Source organism: Gymnogyps californianus, chromosome 10 (assembly GCF_018139145.2).
Source record: "Gymnogyps californianus isolate 813 chromosome 10, ASM1813914v2, whole genome shotgun sequence".
Taxonomy (NCBI): Eukaryota; Metazoa; Chordata; class Aves; order Accipitriformes; family Cathartidae; genus Gymnogyps; species Gymnogyps californianus.
In genome coordinates this window covers 11,672,896-11,696,842 of record NC_059480.1, presented here as the reverse complement: position 1 = coordinate 11,696,842, position 23,947 = coordinate 11,672,896, and the positions used below count along the sequence as shown (strand labels likewise).

The 23,947-nt window shown below is 35.0% G+C and overlaps 1 protein-coding gene across 1 annotated transcript in view; it reads left to right on the top strand.

Moving 5' to 3' along the window:
- The window catches only part of DNER (delta/notch like EGF repeat containing), a 135,105-nt gene that overhangs the window by 64,495 nt on the left and 46,663 nt on the right, over nt 1-23,947 (top strand). Inside the window, exons 4-6 of the mRNA XM_050902366.1 lie at nt 2,073-2,239; nt 16,040-16,185; nt 23,069-23,222. Of these exons, the coding sequence (XP_050758323.1) occupies nt 2,073-2,239; nt 16,040-16,185; nt 23,069-23,222 (467 nt within the window). The remainder of the gene's footprint in view (nt 1-2,072; nt 2,240-16,039; nt 16,186-23,068; nt 23,223-23,947) is intronic.

The following is a 23,947-nucleotide window of genomic DNA, read 5'->3' as shown; positions in this document are numbered from 1 at the left end:
GGTAGAAAGTGTTATCGTTGACTATATAAATGCATGTATTTTGTGCATTTGTATTTGATTTCTGGATTATTGCTTTGGGTGTCATCATCAGCTGTGAAATCTTTGTGTATGTTCTACAAACCCCATTTCTCAAAAATTTGAATTTTTTCTGTGTTATTCACTTTTCAAACTCATGCTTTTTCAATCAAATACTTGTTTTATAACTTTTAATTAACAGAACCTGACTTCCTAGAAAGATCTGATTCTGTCAGCTGGGATGAGGCATTTTCTTATTGGAAATTTTATTTCAAATAAAAATTTGCCAACGTAGTTCTCTGGCTCACAGCTTTACTGCAATTTTAGACTTAGATTTTCCCAAAATAGCCTACTTTTCTCGTACTGTCATCTTATCTTTCAGAATCCCAGCTTTCAGTTAAAGAAGGCCATGCTTGCAGGAAAAAACAAACTGATGCAAGCAGACAAGCTGCAGACAGTTTGGAGCAGTAACTGTTAAACGTGGGAGCTGTCCTACTCTTCCCACGGGACTTTGAATCGTGCTCATTCATGAGCGTTAAGCCTAAGTCAGGGAGAGATCTGTGAGTGTGGATGCTCTGGCTGGCTGGAATCTGTAAGCAAACAAGTGTCTTTTCTTGAAGTCAGGAATAAGCTGGTGTTTGCGGATTCCACAGCTGTATTGAAGACTCTTGATGGAGGGACTCCATTTTAAAGGAGGTTGCAGAGTACACAGTCATTTTTGGTCATTTTTTACACTATATATCTTTAGTAGTGTTTTATATCTGGGTAGATTAATGCAGGTCAATATCTATCTTTATTTCATTGTATTTCCTGTGTTAAAGGCCCAAGTAACATCTCTGGTTCAATGGCTATCTATGAAAAGAAAATAATTTCAGTTTCATAATTTTATTTTGTTTGGTGTGCCTTAAACTGTGAAACTAGTTGCTGTCCTGTTCTAAAAGTGAGAAGGTCAGCTTTAGGGGTAGCGATGGGGGTTGTTCTTAAAGAGGACCCAAAATACTGTCAAAAATTTGCTTCTTATGATGTGTAGTTGCAACATTTTTTCAGCTTGTGTCAAACATGATTACGAAACTTTGCATTTCTTGTTTTGAACTCAAACAAGAAGTGACAAGGGAGAAACTGCCTTGTGTTTTTAGCAGGATTGAAACAATTTCAGTATGGGAAATTGTGGAACAGAACTTCATCTCTGGGTATTTGGAGGCCTGTTTTCAGCAGGAGAGAATTACCGGTTTTCAGCAGTTGGATGCAGTTGTGTTTGAATTTTTGGAGGATTGTTCAAACTCATTTGGGATTCCTTCAGAGGAAATTAATGCAAATATTTGGGAACTTTCCAGAAACATGAGAGATTTTTATTTTTTCTTTATGGAGGTGAGTAGGGAAAAAAGTATACTGAGAGGAAAGAAACACTGACATAGATACAGTGCTCCCTAGTGGAGCCGACAGTATATATGCCGTTGTAGATACTACTTTATCCAATCTGTCAATATTCAGGAAGGCACTGTGGACTAAGTGACCTTGGGAGCATTACATGACTCATTTGATTTACAAGAATAAACTGTTCTGAACCTTCAATCTGGTATGTCAAACAAATGAGGATTTCTACCAGGATCCGTCTCCCTGTATTGAACGAACATTGAATGTTCTTCAGTAAACAGGAGGGCTGGATATACTTCAGCTGCAGAAAATGATGGCATTGTAGATGTAGAATGGAGGTACTATTCAAAAAGGCAAAAATACAAAGACTGAATAAGGATGCTTTACTATTATGTAATGTTTATGTAAAACTCTTCTTGGGCACTAAGGTGGTGTCCTTCAAGTATTACAAATTGAGACTCCGTGATTAAATCTGCTATTACTGATACTATTATGCAAATCTTACTATTGAAGCATTTATTGTTTTTGTGGACATGCTAAAAACCTTCAGGCCTTTTCCTGATTCCATACTTGCTACATTTAAGTTTTCCTTCTTTGTTGATAAGCTTTTGTTCTGCAGTGATCTACTTCCTAATAACACCAATTTCCCTCAGTGTAAATTTTCTTATTATTTCTTTTCTTAGAATAAGGCAAGATGCTACTGCTTCTCTTATCCTGCTATGGAAGGTCACAACCACTGGATTTAAACAGTGTTCACTTATTGATGGCAGAAGTGTCACTCTTCTCCAGGCACTGGGTGGACTTGTTCTTTCTGAAGAAATGCTTGCATTAGGAAACAACTACTTTATTGGTGAGTAACATGCTGACTTTCTGTTTATCGCCTCTACATGACAGCCGGTGGTTTACCCAACATTTAGAGAAACAAAGAAGTAATTCCCTTAATTTAAGGGCTGCTGAAAGATCCAGATGTGATATTGGGACTGTGTTTTAGACATTGGTTCATTCAAAGCAGACAAGAGGTACACTAAATTCTTACACAGGTGGCACCATTCAGTTTAAAATCTAGATGGTGATTTTTGCCCAATACCTTTAGATGATGCAAGGTATTTTATATGTTCTATTTTAATCAACTGTAAAGCTTCTGGTAAATGCTACAGTAAATAACTCTGAATGTTTGAGGTGTTTCTTTGTCAGATATTGTATCATGGGATACTTTGTAAAGAAGCTTAAGCCAGTACACAGTAAACTTGAAAAAATATATTAAAATATTATAGGAAATCTGGTCTTCTAACAGTGTTTACTTGCACTACTTTTTCTCTTCTAGTTTTGTCTCTGTGAATATGAAACCTTAGAAATATACTATATGTTTCATTGGGCAATTAAATGTTAAGCATCTTTGTGGAAGGGGTGTAATGAAAATAGGCTGATGCGTTATTTTTAAGTGTATGGGAAATAATAATGATTTAATGCAGTATTTATGCATAGACACAATAGACTTAATTAAATTGAGCTTTCTGGGCAGATGGTTTATTATACCAATGACATGAAACCAAAGTCATTGTAATAACAGCATTTATTGTAATCTGCTTGAAATGCTGTATATCTTGTAATGAGGTATAAGCTGCCACAAATTGTTATTCAGCAACTTATCATGCTAATAAATGTAAAATTAAAAGCATTCTGATGCAGAAACATTGGGCCAAATTCTAAGTGTGTAGCTAATGCAGAAAAAAACCCAAATGGTTTCTTTTAGTGATACTTATTTTCTTCAAATAATTTTCCAGTTCCTTATATTTTATTATTTACTTCCTTCCAAGATACTTAGTTTTAGCTTTTTTTCTTTTAATCTAGTTTTGCGTTTAATTTATCAGAGTTAAAACTCTCCTCATGTGCCTTCCTCAGGAATAAATTTTTGCCTTTGCTTTGTGGTAGTTAACATACAATAAAAGTAAGTAAAAACTTGTTGAAGACGGGATAATTTGTAACTTTTATGCACTCATGAAAGTACCTAAAGGAATAGCTTGGTCTTATAAGCTCCCAAATAGAGGGCCTAAGTTGCTCTGTGAAGGCTCCACTTGACTGTACAGGCCATACAGCATAGGCTATTAATTTAGATAACTGAAATGAATATAGTCCTACTTGTCTTTCTGTCACTGGGATTTTTACTTTGAATTGTTTACTGTGTGCTAGGTAACATGAGGTGAAAATATACCTTTTCCTCGATGAATATAAAACAAGGTTTAGTTCATAAAAATTGTACTAATGATCTCGCTTATTTCATGCAGTACAAGTTTTCTGAGACGTCTTATTTTACTTCCATCTGGTTTTTGATACTTTCTTTGGTCTTTCTTCTTAATTTCCTGATAGTGAAATTCTTTGTAGAATTTTCCAGTTGTTGTAGTGTAATTTGATTTATGTAAAGAACATGAATCATAAATGCATATGCATGGAGCAGCAGGGAGACTCCAATAATACAGTGATACATTCATGAATAGGAGCATCTGAGTGCTTAGTAAAGATGAGTGCAGATACAGTGCATTTGAATTTTTATAAATCCTATTTATTTTAGCAAATGGATGGATTACCTGTAGTCCTTTTGATAGAAAATGAGTATGAAACATTCCCTCTGCATATCTTCTAGTCCTGAGGCATTGCAACTCTATACTATGGTATAATCAAGTAATGAGAGAACTCAACCTTTTTCTGGAGTAAATTATTTTATGTGGTCTTAATTTAGTTATAGCTTTTCCCAGAATAATTTCCTTTTATTAAAACACTTGAGCAGAAAAAGGGTGAAATACTAAAGGAATAGGCAAACTGAAACATCAATTTGTTAGTTTAAAAGTGTTTGTGACCTATCAACATTTATTGTAAGAAAGAGAAAACAGAGTAGCCTCTCGATTTTCTTCTCAATTGTATGGAAATACTCTGCTTACTTTCCATCATCAGTTCTTGTCCAATAAAGTGTAAGTCTTGGGTGTAAAACTTAAAAAGGAACTCAGTCATTTGGTGTGAAAAATGCTGAATTTTATCTGAACTCAACTGAAATCCATAATTCAGCCAAGTTCTATATAAAAATAATAAAATCTTTACTTCAGATTTGATCCAGATGTATGGAAATGGTCTGTGAATCTGACACACGTAACTTAAGTTTTTAGTTTTCAATAGCTTAGTTTTCAATAAGATCAGATGAATAAAGTTTTTCTTATAGACAACTTTCCATATGTTTCTTGATGTACATGTCAAACTTATTCTAAGGTCCAGTGAATTAAAATGGATGATTTTTATATAAAAAAGCCATAACATGGCATGTGCTTTTATTGATGATATTTAAGATAGAACAATCACAAGGCCACAAGATACCGTAGGATGCTGTAAGCATAGAGTCACACAGTAAGGCTGTGGACCATGCCAGTCGATATATTTACTTTACATAATTTCCCCCTTCTTCCTCCACTCTTTTTCTGTTTATTCAAATGAGTTTTTAAAGGATTATTCTCTTAATTGGTGAATTCTGTACAATGCAATTTTTTTGACCTTTTAAAAAATTTCTGATTAGAACTGTAAAAGAGAAATGGGGAAGATCTGAGTGGTTTGGGTTTTTTTTCTGTGTGTGTGTCTCTTGATCTACGTCTTATATGAGTCACTTCTCACTGTGTTGCCTCCAAGTTTTGTTACTCAGCAAGGTAATTTAATTACCTCTTGCAAATCTTTCTGAATAAGATGGTTGTGTCAAAGATAAAACATGTAGGGAAATATTATTTGTTTTGTGTTACCTCATGGTGACACAAGTTTAAAGTTGTTTAGACAAGATTGAAAAGACTCAAAAGTCGGCAGTACTGTACTGATTTCCTGATCATGTGATTCAGGGCACAATGTCTAGAGGCTGGAAAGAATGCTGTCTCTGAGATGTAAAAATAGACACCTTGATCATAGTGCTGTTTACCCTGGAGACAGTACCTGCACTGTATGAGAATGAAGGGTTCGAGGGAAGGAGAAAAGTGTAACACAACTAAACAAAAAAGAGCAGTCTGTTTTCTATAATGTGATTTATAAAATCGCTGCTGCATCTGCAAACAATCTTTTGCAGTGTGGGAAAAGAGTTATAATGCTGTGATTATGCAGCATGATTATGTTGTTAAATTACAGCATTTACCCCATTAAAATAAGCCCCAGTAGATGTGAAACAGTACTAACTTGAAGACTGGCTTGTACTTTCTGTAACACATTCTTACCATGACTACTTTGCTTAGAGTATTTTTAATGAGTTTGTCTGTAAGATTTGATACTACACATGTGCCAGTCTTCTAAAATAATTTATTATGTTTTATTAGAAAGTATACTTACTAGCCAATGGGAAAAAAGACCACTATGGTTCAGGTTTTGAAGTGAAAAAGCCCCTGAAAGTACTGATTTGCTCAGTAGGTTAGGTGGGTTATGTATAGGATGAAGCACACAGCATATCCCAACGTGCTCTTGGCTTTTAATGCCAAGTTACTACCAGGCAAAGGTAATCACTAGATGGTTGATCTAGCAACCATCTTGATGGTACAAGCCAGGTGAACTGTTGATCTCTGCTCACTGTTTGCAACAAAAATGCTTCATTTGATGCCAAGAGAATGTCAAAAGTTTTGTGCCCAAATTCAGGACTTAAAAAAAAAAAAAAAAAAAAAAGTATTTTATTGAGGGCATTTCTGAATAGCAGATGGTTTTTAATATCTATACAGAAAAATATCTGTTCTGTGGAGTGCTATGGGTGGATATTGAGATTTGCCAGAGAGATAGCTGGGAAGTGAAGGAGGAGGGAATTAATCATATTTTTAAATAAGAGATGGCAATTAAGGGATCAACATTTAAAACATTAATTCATGGAAAATCTGCCATTTACTTCAATAGAGTTATAGCTTCATACTGTTTGTCCCAATGTTCTTTGAAGTTAATGAGTGATTCTTGTATAAACTATTTATCATATTTATAAAATGTCTCATCAGCATTTGTTTTAATTCAGGATCTTCATATCTTCATGCTAGCAATAATGGTACTAGAGTATTTGAAAATGAGTAACTGCAAAACTTTACCTTGTTACAGTCACGCACCTATTCTTCATTGCAATATATCTTGAAAAATGGAAATCAGATGAAATACATTTTACAAGTCTGAAAAAATGAGATAAGAGTACCCTGATGCACCGTCAGTTTGTGCATGAGTCTTTCAGACTGAAGTTCTTCTGAATGTTAATAGGTTACAGCTAAGGATCTCTGTGGTGAGTTGAAAGTGCTGCTTGTAATGTGTTTTGGGTGGACTCTAATCCACCCAACATTGTGCACTTCTGTCTTTCAGGGAATAATAGACTGGATTTGGGAACATGTACAGGAACATGTATACCTTTTTCTGTACAAGTTTATTGCAAATGTGTAAGATTTACTAAATTGATTAAATATTGCTCTTGAGAAAATAATGCATTAACATTTTCCTTCAGAAAATAAAAAAGGCCTTGCTGAAGGACTTTGAAGGACGTATTCAGCTTGTATGGCAGCTCTCAAAAATCTTCTATGATTTGTTGCATGCATCTTTTTTATCCAAACGTGCAAACACACTCTGATTGAAAACTGGAACATTTATTCTGAAAACACAGTCTGCTATCGAAATAGTGAAAAAACCAAAACCAACACATAATAAAAGCATTAAAATCTTTATTTTTTTTAATACTCACATTTTAGAAGTATGTATACCATCTGTTTGTTTGTGAGTCAGTTAATTTACTCTGGTGCTAAATTAATATACCTGTTCACTAAGGCAACAGTTCTGTACTTCATGACTCCAAAGATACACCTGTGGATGTGTGACTTAGTCAGTTGTAATTTCGCACAGTTTCCAGTCTACTTGGTAAACTAGTATAGGTATACCTATACTGGTATACAGTTAGCAAATTATATTTAACAGTCCAATTCTGCTAATAATCAAAACCACCATAGCTTTTTTTTTTGTTGGATGAATTTGGAAATTGGGTAATAAAATTACATGTTGTATGATTATGGCTTCAGTTTTAAGAACTGTTTATTTTGAGGTTTTGGGCATAATGTAGAGCATGGAGTTGGCAGTGCTGACTCTGCATGCAACCCATTTCCTTCCTTTCTCCCAACAACATAAAAAAATGCAATTATGTTTTCAGATCTTTATCATGGTTATTAGGATATTAACTCTTTTGACAAAACCTGCTTCTCATCATCTTCCAGGATAAAAAGTTGGAAAAATTGCTTTTCTGCCTTGGTGTGCCCACTGCTGAAGCTGCAATGATGGGAGCTGTTTCAGAAAAATAGTAAAACAGACAGTTAGGCGTTAGTATTTCGCCTCCACTTTCCCATAGGTAATATGATAGAAAAGTTTGTATATCTATAGTTGTTAAAAAATGCTTGTAAATAGCTTGAAATTACTTGCTTTTTGACTTTGTGCTTTATTTAGCACTTTCATTGTGCAGCTTAAAAAGCAGCTTTCATGAGATATTGCTACATTAGTTTTTTAGTTTACTGTCTGCTTATAAAATAAGAGGAAGAATTTATAAGCAAAAATGCTATTTCTCAGATAAGACCTTACAGATAATAAGGCAGAAGGTTTAACATTTAATATGAATGAATATTTTTTTCTGACTAGAAAATAAATCCTCCAGCACAATCTTTAAATTATAATGCTTATTTTCATCACAGCCAAGAAAAACTGATGTAGACCAGGTGTGTAATCTGGTTTTCTGCAAGATGCCCAGCCTTTTAGATCAATACAATTTAACTAACTGGTTTAAACTATAAAGTATTTCAAGAGTATTTCCTTAAATAAAATTGGTAGCTGTACAAACTCACTTGAAAATGGATGCTATAGCATCTTTATGGTGAGATGAAGAATACTGATGCTATTCAAATGCCAGCACCTATAAGGCAGCTTGATTGAATTCCACAAAACTTTTTGAAGTTTTACTTAAAAAGGATAATTAATGCTTGGCTTCTCAAGCACAAGAGATCTGTTGCATTTTAAAAAGTGTGTGAACCATACGTATATATGTACAGAAAGGATGATATTTTCCTATCCAAAATGCTGTCCTGCCTTTCTAATGCAACAAAGTATTTTCTTTAATATCTCTGCCCTGAGCAGTTATTTGCTCTCTTGATGCTTTATGGGTTATTTAATTAATCTCCTTGCAACATCTTATCATACGTTAACAAGTGGTCACCACTAATATGACTGCAGGTATATTGAACGGGCAAAATGAAACTTCGTGTACAAAATACTATATTAAAAATAAATAATCTAGAGAGATATTTTGAAACAAGTCTGATTTTCTAGCTCTTTTTATCTGGCTATAGAATTTCAGATTAGGAGGTAAGTTGTAACTTTGTCTTTTGGATGGTGTGTTTTGTGTATTATATGTCTTTAAAACACACAAATATTTCCATCGAAAGAAAGTAGTTTGCTGCATGTTGAAATTGTTTTGACTTAAGGAAAAATGAAATAGGACAATTTTATTTCATAATAGGAGATGTGTGAATTGAATTCACTGAAAGGCACGTAATCAAGTTACTCTAGCTTTAACAAGTTACCATGTGTCAGCTGAGCATCTGTGTGAGCCCATGGCCCATGTGCAGTCATTTGACTTAATTTATTCCAGAGTGAAAGAGGGTTAAATCACATTCCCTTGCATGTGCCACAGTTGGTGTGTTCACACAGTTCTGCTGCCCAGCCGACATGCAGTAACGTGTGTGTGTGTGACTACTTAGTTACTTTTGTGCAGTAACTTGCTGGTGGGGGAATTTGATGACAACTGCTCCAGTTAATGGGGTTTTCATTTTTATGCGTGCAGTTTGCCTGGAAGGGCCCTGTTGTAGGCAGTATTGAGTATTGTGCTCAATTATGAACATTTCCCTGGGGTTCTGGGCATAAGAGCTAACCTTGCAGAAAATGGCCTTTTGATAAACAATAGCAGCAGCAGAAGTGCGAACAGCGTAAAAAGTTCAATGAAGTGTTAATTTCAATGACTTTTTAAAAAGATGGCCTTATAAGGCAAAAAATTAAGCATTCACCTGAATTCCAAACCATTCTGAAGAATGCTGTTAGGCTATGTAAGAAAGAGTATCTTTATAAATACAATAAAAATCAATATCCTGCCCTGCCCTTCATGATCAAGTTACGTGTACATCGTCTTGTGTATAAGTAGATGTAAACATTAGACTATTTACTTTTTTATACATTTTATTATGTTTTAAGCTAGCATCTAAACAATTTTTACTCTTTAGAGTCGTCTTTAATCAGTAAATTATTCAAAATTAATTTTTATTCACTGCTACTTCTAGCAAGTAACAGTGGGAAATTATTTTTCTCATCTATCTTTGGAGGTTCATCTGCTCAAATTTGTAATGCTTGGTGAAATACCTTTTGTTTGTTTATCTATTTTTAAGATTTCTCTTTCTTCAAATATGACTTTTGTGACCTATTCACAGTCAACATATTTACATTCAGTTGATCACATGGTTGTTTGCACTGTGAGATCTTGGACAGACTGCTTAACCTGATCTGTAAAATAAGGATACTAATGCATAATTTAAAGGCAAATGTGAGGCACATTTTAATAACACTTGTAAAATGCTTTGAGATCTTCAGCTAGTAGTGTAACATACTGTACAGTGTGTTTAAAAGTAGGGTAGCCACTCATAAGTCTTTAAGTTGAACCAGTCACTATAGATAAATCCTAGCCAACCTTGCCATCCAATCTACCACAGCTCCCCTTATCGCAGTCCCAGCTATGTCATTTGTATTCCACCACACTTAACTGCTTTTGTGAAGTGTGGTGTCAGAGATTCTGGTGGTCTACATTTGTGCCCACAATAGTTCACTGCCAGCTTGGCAGCATTGTTGAGATGCTGATAAATAAGCACATAACAGGGAAATTGTGATACAGGAAATCTATTAGAAGATTAGTCTTGTCACCCTTTGCTGGGCTTTCACCATTATTCTGGACAGTAAGCAGAGTCCTTGAAGCCATGACAGGTCACACTCTAAGCTACTGTCACATCTCCTTAACATGCTGTATGCAAGTGGTTTCATAAGCGTAAATGTCCTCTTGCTAGCTGACTATTTCATAGTCCTATCATGGGTTTTGGTTCAGTCAAGCTATTAAGTTGGGTAATTGTTTAGTAACAGTGAAATTCAGAAATTGCCATTTGTTATAGAGGAAATGTAATGGAACATGTGTTTGGGGATTTTTCTATGCTAAGTGAATCCAACTGGTTTGCTCAGTTCATAAATATATTTTAACTGTCAGTCCTGCAAAATTGAGTTCCAGCTTGAAAGTCAAGCCGTGTGCTATTTCTTCCCAAAGTTTTGGTAATAATTTTCTGACACCCAAATTTTGCTTTCTGTTACACTTGTGTAACACTGTCATTGTCAGTCTGCCTCTGATAGAATTGTGGTAATGTTACTGAGAATATAACTTGACCAGCAGCACATTTATCTTTATCACTGTAATGGTGATTATGTCTGAGAAGAAAGTGTATGTTTGATTTTCAGAGCCCAGGATGAGTTCTCAGTGTTGGTAGTGAAGGAAGAAAGCATGTCTATTTTTGAGCTGAATGACTATGATATCAATTTGGAGAAGAAAAATAAATGCAATGAGAAATTTTACAGTCACTTATCAACAGCAACAAAAATCTTTTAAAATTGCTGTTTCATGTGAATTTTTGAAAAATAAAGTATTTGAAACAGTTCTTGAACTGATTCTCACTAAAATCTATATATACTTTCAAAAGCAGTATCTGACCAAGGCTTCTGTGACAAAGCACAGTAAGCATGCTGATCTATATAGAATTTGGGAGAGTTGTACCACTTATAAATAGTGCTATTTGTGGGCAAAATGGCAGTTTTGTTATTGCAGCTGTATTTTTGTATCCCCAGATGCTATGTTGCCTAGCAGTCTCATTAGAGAATGATCTCAGATGCTCTGTACAAGTATCCTATGGTACTGATAGCACTGAAGTACTGCATCAAAGATTGCGAATGTCATGGACTACCTGTTTCTCACTTCTTCTCTTCTGCTTATGTATGATAATCATCCTAAGCCAAACTAGGAAAGGATTCCTGACCCATTTTTTCAAATTCTGTAGAACAGTATTAGTGTCAGGGCCCTGAGGGTATTGATAGGCCTTAATGACCCTGACCATTAGGGTCATGGAAAAAGTGATAAATGATTGTCTATTTGTAAATTAAAAGCATGTCTCTACTATTTCAACATGTAAAGGTAAATTTTCACAGTCAAGTGTATCATGAGAACGTCTTGTTACGCTTTTTCATTTGTTAGGTCTCTAAAATGAGTTGAACATGACTTCCATGAATGAGTGGAAGGATTGAGCTCTCTTAGATTTGCTAGATGAATAACCACTATTTGAGATTGTGATATACAGTGCCATAAGAGAGGGAAATTGGTTTGTATAGTTAAGCTGAATTTACTACTTCATGCTTAGATCCAAAAAGGCACTTAAACATAGTGGTGATTAATATAGACCCCTGTGGTGGTCTTCATAGTCTTGAATGTTAGCTATACCATATGATACATGGACAGTGTGAGTGTTAATGGACATGAAATAATCTTTGGATAAAATTTGGATATAAAAAATTCTAGGAGAAAGGACTAGAATTCAAGTCTCCCTTTGTCTTTTTTCTGGTGAATACTGTAATCAAGATTTGGTTCTCTTTTTTTCCTAGCTTCCTTTCTTTACATTGTTCTTATGTCTGCAAAGTTCAGTGGCCACAAAAGAAAAGGTTGAGCATATTGACGACTCCTGTTTAGCTTGCTGGATAACATTTTCTCCTGTGATGTGAGAGATGTGGTCAAACAGAAAATTCCTCTTGGATCTTTTACACTTTAGGTTAATTCTATAACTTTCCATTATCTGTGGATGAACTAGCAGACATACTTATGTAGCTTCTATCCTCGACCACTAAGTCTTATAGACTGCTCTGATAGCAGCTGTATTGTTTCTGGAAGCTGAAATAAGGTCTGGAAGTATTATAGCTTCATTATGTTACTATACGACATGAACTGAAGATGTGGTGCAGGCACACCCAATACCACTGCTTTGCTCCTGACGGACTGATACTATCTGTTTTTCTTCCATTTGTATATATCCCAGTTTCCCATTTTCCAAATAATGAATGAATGACTGTATTGTACACTGAGAATGGGGTGGAGAAATGACATCACCTTATTCCGGGGTGCTTTTTTGTTTTCCTACCCATTTTGACTTAGTGCCCAATGCCCTTAGTGCCAGGGCTATATACTGTGCAGGGAAGCTGTAGGCACTTAGTGTCTTTGAGAACTCCACGGCTTTGCAAAATCTTGAAGTTGGCTACTGACCCCAAAAGCTTTTGGTGTGGGAAAGTGTTGAGAGAGAAAAAGAGAACAGATGGAAACTGACAGACATCCCACTGCCGTCTCATTTCCTTGGGAAACCAGGCTAAAAATAAGTTGAAAACTTGGGGACTGATGCTTCATTGTGAGTGCCCAAAGCCCTTGGCAGTCATACTCTCTCATCCAAGAAACCTTTAGGTGGACTCAAAGACTTACGCTTGTGTGAATTGGAACTTTAATGTAGGGAACTATTACTGTATTTCTGCTGTAAAATGATAATCTATTTATTGTTTCAACCATAGGTGAATATATGTTGGAATACATATATTCACTGTGTAGAATACAGAGAAATACATTTGAGCCAATTGCAATAGGCAAGTGTTTGTATGTGCAATAGCAGTGGGTGCATACCAAGAGTCAGTTACGATTTGTAGTTCAGTCTTATGCCTTCCATTAACATAATATGCAGTAGGATAATGTTCTGAGTTGGTGGCCTATTAGCTTCAGTCTTCTTTATTTTGGCAGTCCACTGTGGACCAGCTTGCTGACCTCAGTCTGCTGCGCGTAGAAGGAAGGTATTGTTCAGAAATGGGGCTTGCAAAGGAAGCAAATCAGTTTGTGTAGTCTAGAAAATCTACAGTCAATCAATTAATGTTTCAGTAGTGGTAATCTGAATGGCATGATGTGATCTTGCTGAAAGCACCTGGACACAATGATGACACCTGTCACTTTTATTTTGACTTTATTCCTTATTTTTTGTTCTTAACTTTCTTGATGTGAGAGAAACAGGAGTGTACGTACTTTGTGCTCCTAGGCATAAGTAGGTGAAGCTACCAGGGTGGAATGAGCTGTAGTGTATTTTACCATGCATACTGCCAATGAAATCATGCAGGCATTTCTCAGACTATCAAACGTGTGTGCACAAAACTTGAAAATGCCTCCTCCGCAATCTAAATGACTACTCACATCATATTATGATTTATTAGGCTTTAAAATTGTTTCCGTAATGTTACTGTAATTAGCTCAACCCTGAATCCTTCAACTTAAAATGCTCTGATGTCATTATGTTTTACCTAGCTTTAGAAAACCCAGCAAGGTTAAACTGAACAAAATTACCTTTTGATATAAACAGCTGTAGTGTTTTTCTCCAGACCTTAGATGAAGGGAGCTGTAAACATGCTTCTCAAATTATTCTCCTACCTAGAAGTTAAAAATAGAACTTAAAACTCACTCTAGTGCAGTTGCTGTTATGGGAATCGGAGAAGGAATTAATTGAAATGCTATGACCTGAGTTAAGCAGGGAGTCATATTTAGATGATCAGACAAGCTTCTTCTAGCCTTAAAACCTAGAGATCTCAGAAAGTTGTATGCAACTTCTATAGAGTGAAAATAAATAGCTGTGTTTTTATTTTTCTAGTCTTTGGAAATTAGATGAGATAGTTAGAAATTACAGGAAAATACGTGGCATTCCAGTGAGAATAATGTTTTTTTTTCAGTGGTTTGCCTAAGGGCTTTTGATACCAAAATAGTAACAAGATTCAAAGTACAAAGAAGGTTGATTTAATATTCCTTTAGGGAACTGTCCTGAAGAATATGTAACAATCTGCTTCAAACAAGCATATGTGAACCCAAAGACATTTTCTAAATACCACATTCTTCCAAGCATTCACATATAATTGCATGACTGCCAGTGACAATCGCATTCAATTGTTAAAGGAAATAATTCTGGCTACATCTTTGAACAGATGGGTAAAAATGAGGTGTGAATGAAGGCCAGAATAAATTGGCTTGCTCTGAAGAGGTCAGCAGATTACAATAATCTTCACTAGCCAAAACAGACCATTAGACATTTGGAACTATACCCAATACTTTTTTTTTTTTAAATCTGATCTTTTAGAATATTTAGCGAACTTGTAGACAGTATACTCAAGCTGATGACGTCTATATTGGACATAAGATTTTCCTGCTTTGAAAATATGGTTTAGGGATCATTGTTTCTACCATAGACAGCTAATTGTTCAAAGGATGCAGCATTTTAAAAAGTGAAATGTAAAAACGAAGAACAAAGAATGGAAGTCTTTCCATACTGATACTACAAACAGTCTTAGACCCTTAGGAGTCTACGTACATTAAGGATAGTGAAGTCAAATTTAAGTTTGACAATTTATGGAAGGATCTGTGGGGGTTTTTATGCATATATTCTACATACAGTATATGCACTATACCAAACCCACACTTTTTATGTCACTGCACATCTATTCTGCCACAAGCTCCCAGAACAAAACAGCTAACTGATGCCACACACGGAAGGGCTGTAACCCAGGAGCCTAATCACTTTGGTGGAACAATGCAGTTTGAGCACAAGTGGAGTATAGGAGCAGGGTATATGTATTTTGACATGAACTCTGGCTTAATTGTGTATGTCATGGGCTGTGTATGTGCCTCACTTTATCTTTCCTGCTGTCCTTTATTTTGTTTTCCAGGTATATCTGTTAGAAATATGGGTGATAGGGATGTTGTTATGCTCCAGTGTGTTTTAATAGCTTCCAACCAACTATTTTTTTTAATTCCATGCAATTACAGGTGCTAGCCAGATTCATGAATTTTCTTCTTCCTTGTCAAATGTTCCCATTTTCATATTTTGTTTGTCTATACCTGGTATATCACCTTATAGGGTGATCAGATCAGACATTCAATAATACTTGTATTGCAAATATACAAAGAAATGCTGGTAAGCTGTGTATGTATGTTCTTGCAAACTTCATAAAGAATATAGCCAAAGGGATTGTCCATCTGTTACCAATGTAATGCAGTTTATGATCTGTGTGCCTTTTAGCTCTGAAGTAACTTTTAGACGTTCATTTAAACATTTTTCTCCACGGAATTTGATTTTAATATTCCTTGTCATTAAAAAACTTAAGGAAATACATTTTTAACTTATCAAAAAGATAGCAGGCAAAAGCATTTGATTATTCGAGACCTAAAAAATGATAGCACATTAGAGCTCTGGAGGTAGATCTGTTTCACCAGCCTGCCTTCTTTTTGTTAATCAATATAATGAGTGTTTGTTTCCAAACTATATTCTAATTTGTATTTACAAATGCATTAAATTTAGATAGGTGTGTATGAAACATGAGCAATGATGTTCTTAGTTGACAGTTTCTTTCAATTCAGTTTTATTTGTTTTTCTAGTCGTAGAGCATTAATGTGTATTAGTGTATTTTCTCATATAGTAAGATTTTTTTTTTTTTTTTCCTTAAGGTTTTTTGAATGATTCAGTTACTAAGTGCATTGTGGCTCTACGCTTGACTGTGATAGTGAAAGTCAGTACCTGCATGCCTGTGGGAAGCCATTCAGATAACTTCCAGTGTTCGGGGAAAGGCAAATGTATCACCAAACCAGATGAGGTAAGGTGAACTTATCAAGACCTTCCTGTAGTGTGGAAATTCCATGATAATACAAACACAGGGTAAATTGTACTTGGTCCTCTGAGTGTGTGCATACCTTGCTGCTGTGTAATAGGCTTCTAAAGCTCACAGATGTTACTAACTAATAACAATATATTTATTTGCTATTCCTAAAAATCAAGCACTTCAAGTAAGAAAATAACTGATATGAGATGCAAAAATTCATACCCTGCCCCGGCAATAAAAACTATTATTCAGATCAGGTATAAGGTAATGCGTACTGCATCTTACTGTCACTATACAAGAATCTTTCTTTATGAAACAAGGAGCATGTGGTAAGCACTTGGGATCCCCAATCTCCAGACCAGAGTGTTCCAGTTTTTTAAGTCTTCAACCTTCTTTTGGTTTTAGGTCTGATTTAATCTAGTACTTATCTCTCCACGTCTCAATAATTGCTCACTCAGAAATCACTGATCAGTGCAATGGAATTGTCTGAGCATAATTACGAGAAGAAACAGAGTGGAGTAATTTGGTAATGTTTGGAAATCTTCCTGTACGGCTTTCTCCTTTACATAATACTACATTGAGAGATTACAACGCCGACAGCAATTCCACTGGCCACTGTGAATTTTTTGTGTGATCTAGTAACATGAGAAAATAAGAACCAAGTACGTCAAATTTGCAGTCTGTATACTCCTTTTACAAAACCAGACTGGCCTTCTGTGAATGAGATCCTGTACCTGTTACCTTCTATACGTGTTGATTTGATTTCATGGATTAAAAGTCATTTACAGTACAAATATGTGCAATTAATCTTTGGTTTTATTAATATTCATTTGGGAGATAAAAGCAATAGTAACTGTTGAGTAAATATTAACAGCTGTGAGCCTGCTGCGAGCACAGAAAATTTGGCATATTTAGGGAATTCACTGTTAGTTCATCTGCTACCATTTTCTGATTTAAATTCTCAATAAGCATGTTTGATAGAAAAATGACATTTTGAATTGTAACAACAATAATTAAATTGCCACAGTAATCTATATGTGCATGGCAGTGCTAACATCTGGAATAATTAAGTATCTATTTTATTTCTCAAAAATGAAATTTTAAAATGCTTGAGGTAATGTGTGAACACAATTACTGCAAGATGCGTTTAGAAGTAAGTGCTACTCTACCATACTAGCTGGCTGGTAGCTAAGTAAATTATTCATTCAGATACAGCATCGTATTTCATAGTCCAGTTTAGTTTTTCTGCTTTATTTAATATTTTTATTTTATAAATTCAGCATCTTGAATTTGATTTATGTAAATAAAATGTTCAAATTTACTATCTATAACAGCATATCAAAATGTCTTTTTCCATTTTTTGTCAAGTTGAGAGTTAAAGCCTTTGATAAATAGTCTTATATTCTATTTTTTCATGTTGTTTGTCCATTTTTATGACTAATTTCTTTCTCTTATTGCATGTCATATGTCACAAAATAAAAATAAATTACTTCCTGTATCTATGCAGAAGCATTAATGCTTTTCTGTATTAAGGAAAATGCATATATGGCCTTTAATAATTATCCATGTTTTCTAAATTTTTGAGACATGGCAAGTGAAATAAAATAATCTTTAAAAAGAAAGACAAATTGGCTTCATGGCAAGAAAGAGGAGCTATTATGTCACTCAAAAAAAGATAAATCAGTACCTGTACATCCCCACCTGTAATCTCGACATTGAAAGTTTTATGTTAAAACTAGAACTGTTAGTGATAAATGAACCTGCCTCATGCACATGTGGTGTGTTGCTTTCCCTGTAAAATTAATAGAAAAATTTAGGATTGTTCATATCTTTCCACCTATTCTTTCTTTGAACCTAAGAGTAATAACAGGAAAATTTATTAAGGTAGTGTTTTTGATGTAAAGTGCACTAGGTTGTAGTTGACTGACATCCCTGTGGCTGAAGCTGTGGGACATAGAAATCATGTTGAAGTCCGTTTCTGAAGAGGCGTCTATCAATTCATGGTAGTCAGAGAACTGGAACTAGCAGGATTCTCAAATCTTCAAATAAGATTTTAACTTCAGAAATGTAATTGCTTTTATTTTCACTGTCACAAACTGCTCCTGAATTTTCTAGAACTTGAACAAATGAGGAATGTCCCCAGTGATCCTCTCAAGTGCCATCAAACCTATGCCAGGTAGCCTGCTGGGCTGGGGTAACTCACTAAAACCTCAGATACAGTGTTTCCAAATATGGATAATTTATGTCCAACTTCCTACTCCAGAGAGAATAAAAATGTCATGTTGTCTGTTTGTCTGTAGTGTTTTTTAAAATCTGTCACTTTTCCTTACGCTTTAGCCTATGAGTTGCATAATAGAACTTCAGCCAGGAAACTGATTCAGGCCCAGCATAAGCAACATAGGTAAAAATAGAAGGTGCATATTTCATTAAGCAGGATGTTTTTGCCATTGTTTAACTCATCTTAGGTGAGATATGCCCTAAAATATCTTGATGATTTCCCTACCGACAGAGCAAACAACTGCCAAAATTACATGCTTGACATGTACCAACCATTGTGTCGGTTTCCCACAAGACACATCTTCTGCGCTTCTTTTTGCAGAACTGAAACTTTAATTTTCTTTAGGTTTACAACATGCCCTTTGTGATTTGCTGTTTGTTTTTATCTATAATTCATTCTGTTTTGCACAATCTAGTCTTGCAGGATGCAAAGCAACTTCTTAGAAGAATGCATAAAAGGCCTCATACCATGAACAAGCTAAGAGCTCTGCCGGCTGTAGTCATTGCTTCCACTGCCAAGAAGATTAATGATTGTCTCTGTGGTTTTATGTACTTCATAGTTTTATTCCAAATCTAGTTTAATGTAAAAGAATGTAGTAACACATCTGCTTAATGGGAAAGTTAAATGTAATTAACAATCTGCAGTGATATAAGTGTAGTGGCATACTGTTATCTATGGAGTGCATAAAACTATAAACAAATGAATTCTGGTCTAACCTGGAAGTCTTGGCCAGTTTTTACTCATTCCTTACTGATACATAACTTAGATTCTACTCAGCTAGATGCTTTTTATAGAGCGTGGCTATGAAAAGGAAGGCTTTTAATGGCAGAGTTTCTTTTTCGATTATTGTTGCTTTTGAAAGGAACATAAAATTCACCACTTTGAACAAAGTTCTGTGAAGTGAGGTGATGCTGAGTCAAAGGGATGCCTTTTCCTTCCTTTGTATGAATTTTGAACCTCTGCTTTGCTGCCATGCTTGTCATTCTTCAATGGAAGTGGGATTGTGTCAGAAGGATAATACTGGTCTTGGCATCATCACAATGTAAATACCACTTTCACATTCATATACTCAGCTTTACACCAGAATAAGTTGTCCTGAAACCAGTTAGCTGTGAATGGAAGAGAAAAATCTTGGTATTAACCCAAGAGAGAGGTTTGTTTGGTGTGAATTTCTGATTCCATGTAGGATTTTAAAGTGAACTTTGGCCATCCATTGGATTTGAGCGCCATGATTTTGCTGACATATGGGGATAAAATTATTTCTTTCACAGATTGCTCTGTTCTGTAACTTCAGCTCTCCCATGTAAAATATGGAAGAGCTGATGGTGTAAATATGAAATTTATCGCTAGATTTAGAACCCTTGAGATTTACACAAAAATAACTGGCCTCTGCCTGCACTGAGAAATAACGTGTTGAACTGAATAGCAATGATTTCCATGTCTCATATATGGGCTAGAAGCTTTGGGGTAGATCCACTTGAATATATTTGTAGAAAGGCTAATTATAAAAAAGTCTCATGTATACCTAAAGGCATGCTCTCCTGCATATGGACTTAGTTTCCTAAGTACAATATACTCCTAAATACAAAATATGTAATTATCATATAGCAATGTTTTGCTCAAATACTATAGCAACACACTGTGAGTTGTAATAAATACTGGAAGTCTTTCTCAGCAAGAGAAAGAGTAGACATTCATTTTGTTCTGGTCATCTGAACAGCTTCTTTACTATAGTTAAAGAAAAAAAAAAAAGCTCAGCTTTTATGGTACCTCTAGTCTGAAATTTAGAATCTGATAAGCACATTATTACTCTACTTACTTAAAATAGGAAAAAAGTACTATATTCCAACTATATTTATAATATGATACTTACAGATTGGATAATAGATTATTTTAAAGAATTTATTTTATTGCCATCCAAAATGATATATGATAGATTTGCACTCCCATAATCAAGTAAAATACACAGATGAACTGTCTATTGATAGTAGATTGGTTTGGAATTCTTAGATAGTGACTTTAATACTAGCATTATGGCAGTGTGTAACTACTTCTTGACTTAGTTTTCCTCAAATATGCTAGTACATGTCATCTAGTCAGGTAAAAAATTAATAGTACCATTTGGGAAAAGTGAAGATGACACGCCTAATAAAAATGATGACACTTAACCTTCTCTACAGAATAACTCGTCTGCATCTCAGAACTGTTACCTGTCATTAGACATTTCAGTTTGAAGTGTTACAATGCTTTTCTTCTGCTGCTTTCAAAACCCATTTTGTTAACTACACTTTTTGGTAAATTGATCCCTATATCATACTCTTAGAGAGATATCAATATGATCTGAGCTTTTTTTAAAATCCTATTTCATTAATATTGTTGAGGCAATGACTGATTGTTGCATTGTTTAAATATATTAATACTTACATTATAATAATGATCTTCCATTGCTTTGAAATGAGATTTTAGTGCAGGCAGAGCCATGCTGTTTGTGTCTGTGTGGACAGTACAGACATTCCCTTCCTCTCTGATGAATGGTTCAGGTAATGATGTACTTTGCATCTTACTCTCAGATCTGGCATGAAACAGCCATGAACCTGAGCCTGCCTAACAAACATGGTACCTCTCTGTTCTGACAGCATTAACTTTGATATGGGATGTTATACTTCTTGGATCTCTTGCTTAGGGATGTCTTTAGCGTGAAATAGACATAGATAAGCCTGTTCTCATTGCCAGTGCATACACAAAGACCGGAAACACATTTAAATGAGATCAAGACTCTGATCTTTTTAAATGGCACAGAATCTAGGTACAGTGCCTGTATCTTTCCACATGCTCTACTTATGTCGATTTTAAGAAAAAATGCCATCATAGTATGATATCTCACTTTGTTCATCCAGAACAGATCAGTTATTGAGACAGGTAACAACCTTGATTTTGTGTTAAGTCGCAACTCAACATTCTGTTCCAGGAATGATAATAAACACTTTAAATCAATAATGTAATTTAGTATCAATAAGAGTTAGAACAGCTGTGAAGGGTGCTGCAGGCAATGTGTTTATGTGCACTCTTTACCTGGGTCCTGATCTTATATATGCACAATGGTACTGCATGACTCCAATGATATGAGATGTTGAGGACGACACTAATTTTGAACCACTGATTGCTGTTGTCTTTAGGGACCAAAGCGATCCCTGTGCTGATGTGTTTTCCACCAATGCTATAAGGAAATGTGGAAATGCTTCCTGTGTGTTAATTGTTTAGTTCTTAAATAAAAGTGATTAACTGTTTCACTCAGCCAGTTTCCTGTGTAGCTTATATGAATTATCTTCAAAGTAAGTTACTGTGCTATGTGATTATAATAGTTTTGACTGTGTTTTACTTGCCTGTCTTTCCTTTCTGTTGAACTACAGCCTTATTTGGAAACCTGCAATTGCTAATGTGTGAGATACTCAGAGCTGTTTTGTGAAGAGGCTTGGGTAAATACCAGAACATGTATAGACCATACACTTCGCAGGGACTTCTGGCACTCCTGATAAATAACATACCCATCATTTTGAGTTTTGGAGATGTATATTATTAATCCTTGTTTAAACTCTACCAGTGAAATATTTGTAAGGAAGAATGAAATCTGGGTTTTACTGAGTAAAGTTTTTTATTTGTATGAAGATGATTATTTTCTTTTCTACTTAGCTCACAGCTGTTTATTCATATGAAGCAAACATGAGTAAAAATAGAAGATAAAATACTAACCCCATCTCTTTGTTTCTAGTTCCATGCACATTCTGTACTTTGCATTACAATGTTTGTGCATGGGACAGCTGTGTTTCAGCCCTAATGATCTGGCCTTGAAACGTATAAGAGTGAGTGATGTTGCCATCTAGTGTTTGATAAACAAAGTAAGTAAGATATTTAATCTAAATGTATACTACAGATGAGAGAGCTTTCCTTGCTTCCATTCTTTGAAACTTCCTTGGCAATCTTAGTGACCTAAAGATTTTTTAAATCTAATTTTAATTATTTTGTTACTAACAAAAATGTGCCATATCATGCCTACTATAGGTATTTTAAATCTTTAACAGGTGTAGTGCTCCTGATCTTTTATCAAGCAGCAGGGTTTGGAAAAAATAACAAGTACGTTCAGAAGAAGACATATTTTAACAGAATTGAAGGGGTGTGTTACTACTGAAGTACCACTGAAGTGAGCCTCTGGGACTCCAGCCCTGCCCTTCACATAAAGGGTGCATCTTTGTAGTAGGATTTTGTTGTGGTAAATCTGCACATTACTTATTCTGACAATTATTGCAGTCTCTAAATGTAATTTCTGGAATGGAAGAAAAAATTTATAGTGACTTAGATATTATGGATCTGATCCCAGCCTCCTCATCTAGATGAAATTACCAGACATCATTAAAAATTTTAGCTGAAGAGTTGGTGCAGGTTTAGTATTTCAAAGAGTAACTTTGTGCAGTTGATGTATTTCTGGCAGCTATTCTTGTTATGAACAGGAAAACAACAAAAGCATCTTTGTTCAGTAGAGTATTCAATGAAAACATAATCTTTGAAAATTTATTGTGAAGTACATTTCCTGTTTGTTTTTAGGCAACTTTTTTCTGCGACTGCGAGGATGAGTATCAGGGTTCCCTGTGTGAAGAATTTGATGCTTGTCAGAGCCAGCCCTGTCAGAACAACGCAACCTGCACTGATGTAGCACAGAAACACGACAGGAATAATTTCACCTGCAGCTGCCCGGCTGGTAGGTTTTGTATTACGCTTTGAATAATACATTTTCGTTTTAGCATTCGGTGCCTATCTTTTGCAGAGCAGTGAACCGTGCAATTTCAGATACTAGGAAAGGAGGAAAATACAACAACAACATAAGGGCAGTTTTTAAAAGGCTGTGGAAGATTCTTCATCTGTGAAAAATGCCATTGAAAGCACACATCTGAACCATAACCTAATGAGTGAATTATTCGTAACTAATAGAACTTTACTTACTAAGAGATGACCAAAATTTAGTTTACATCAGCTTTTTCTTAATCTGTTTGTTTTCTTTTCAATATAAAGTATACATTATAACTAACCTTTCAATAAACATGCTTTCATTGTAACTAGTAAACGCTTTTCTTCAGTTGCACCATTCAAATGGAAGAAAATTCTCTCCACACTATGCAGTTGTTGGACTGTTCCTGAGAATGAAATTAAATTTTGAAAACTTTTTAAAAATTCATAAATTAAACTGAGTAATTTGTGGGTTTGATTAATGAACAAGTGTCTGAGTTTTCTGAAGTTATTTTAAGAACATTTACTTTAAAAATTTGATCAAATGAATATAGACATCTTAATTGAAATTAAAATTAAACTAAATACGATGGTCATATGCTGGAGGATAAATTAAAGATACATGCTGATGTAAAAAACCTTACTAAATGGCTGTTATAGAAAACTCTGCTATCTGAACTTTACATTTCAAAACCAAAC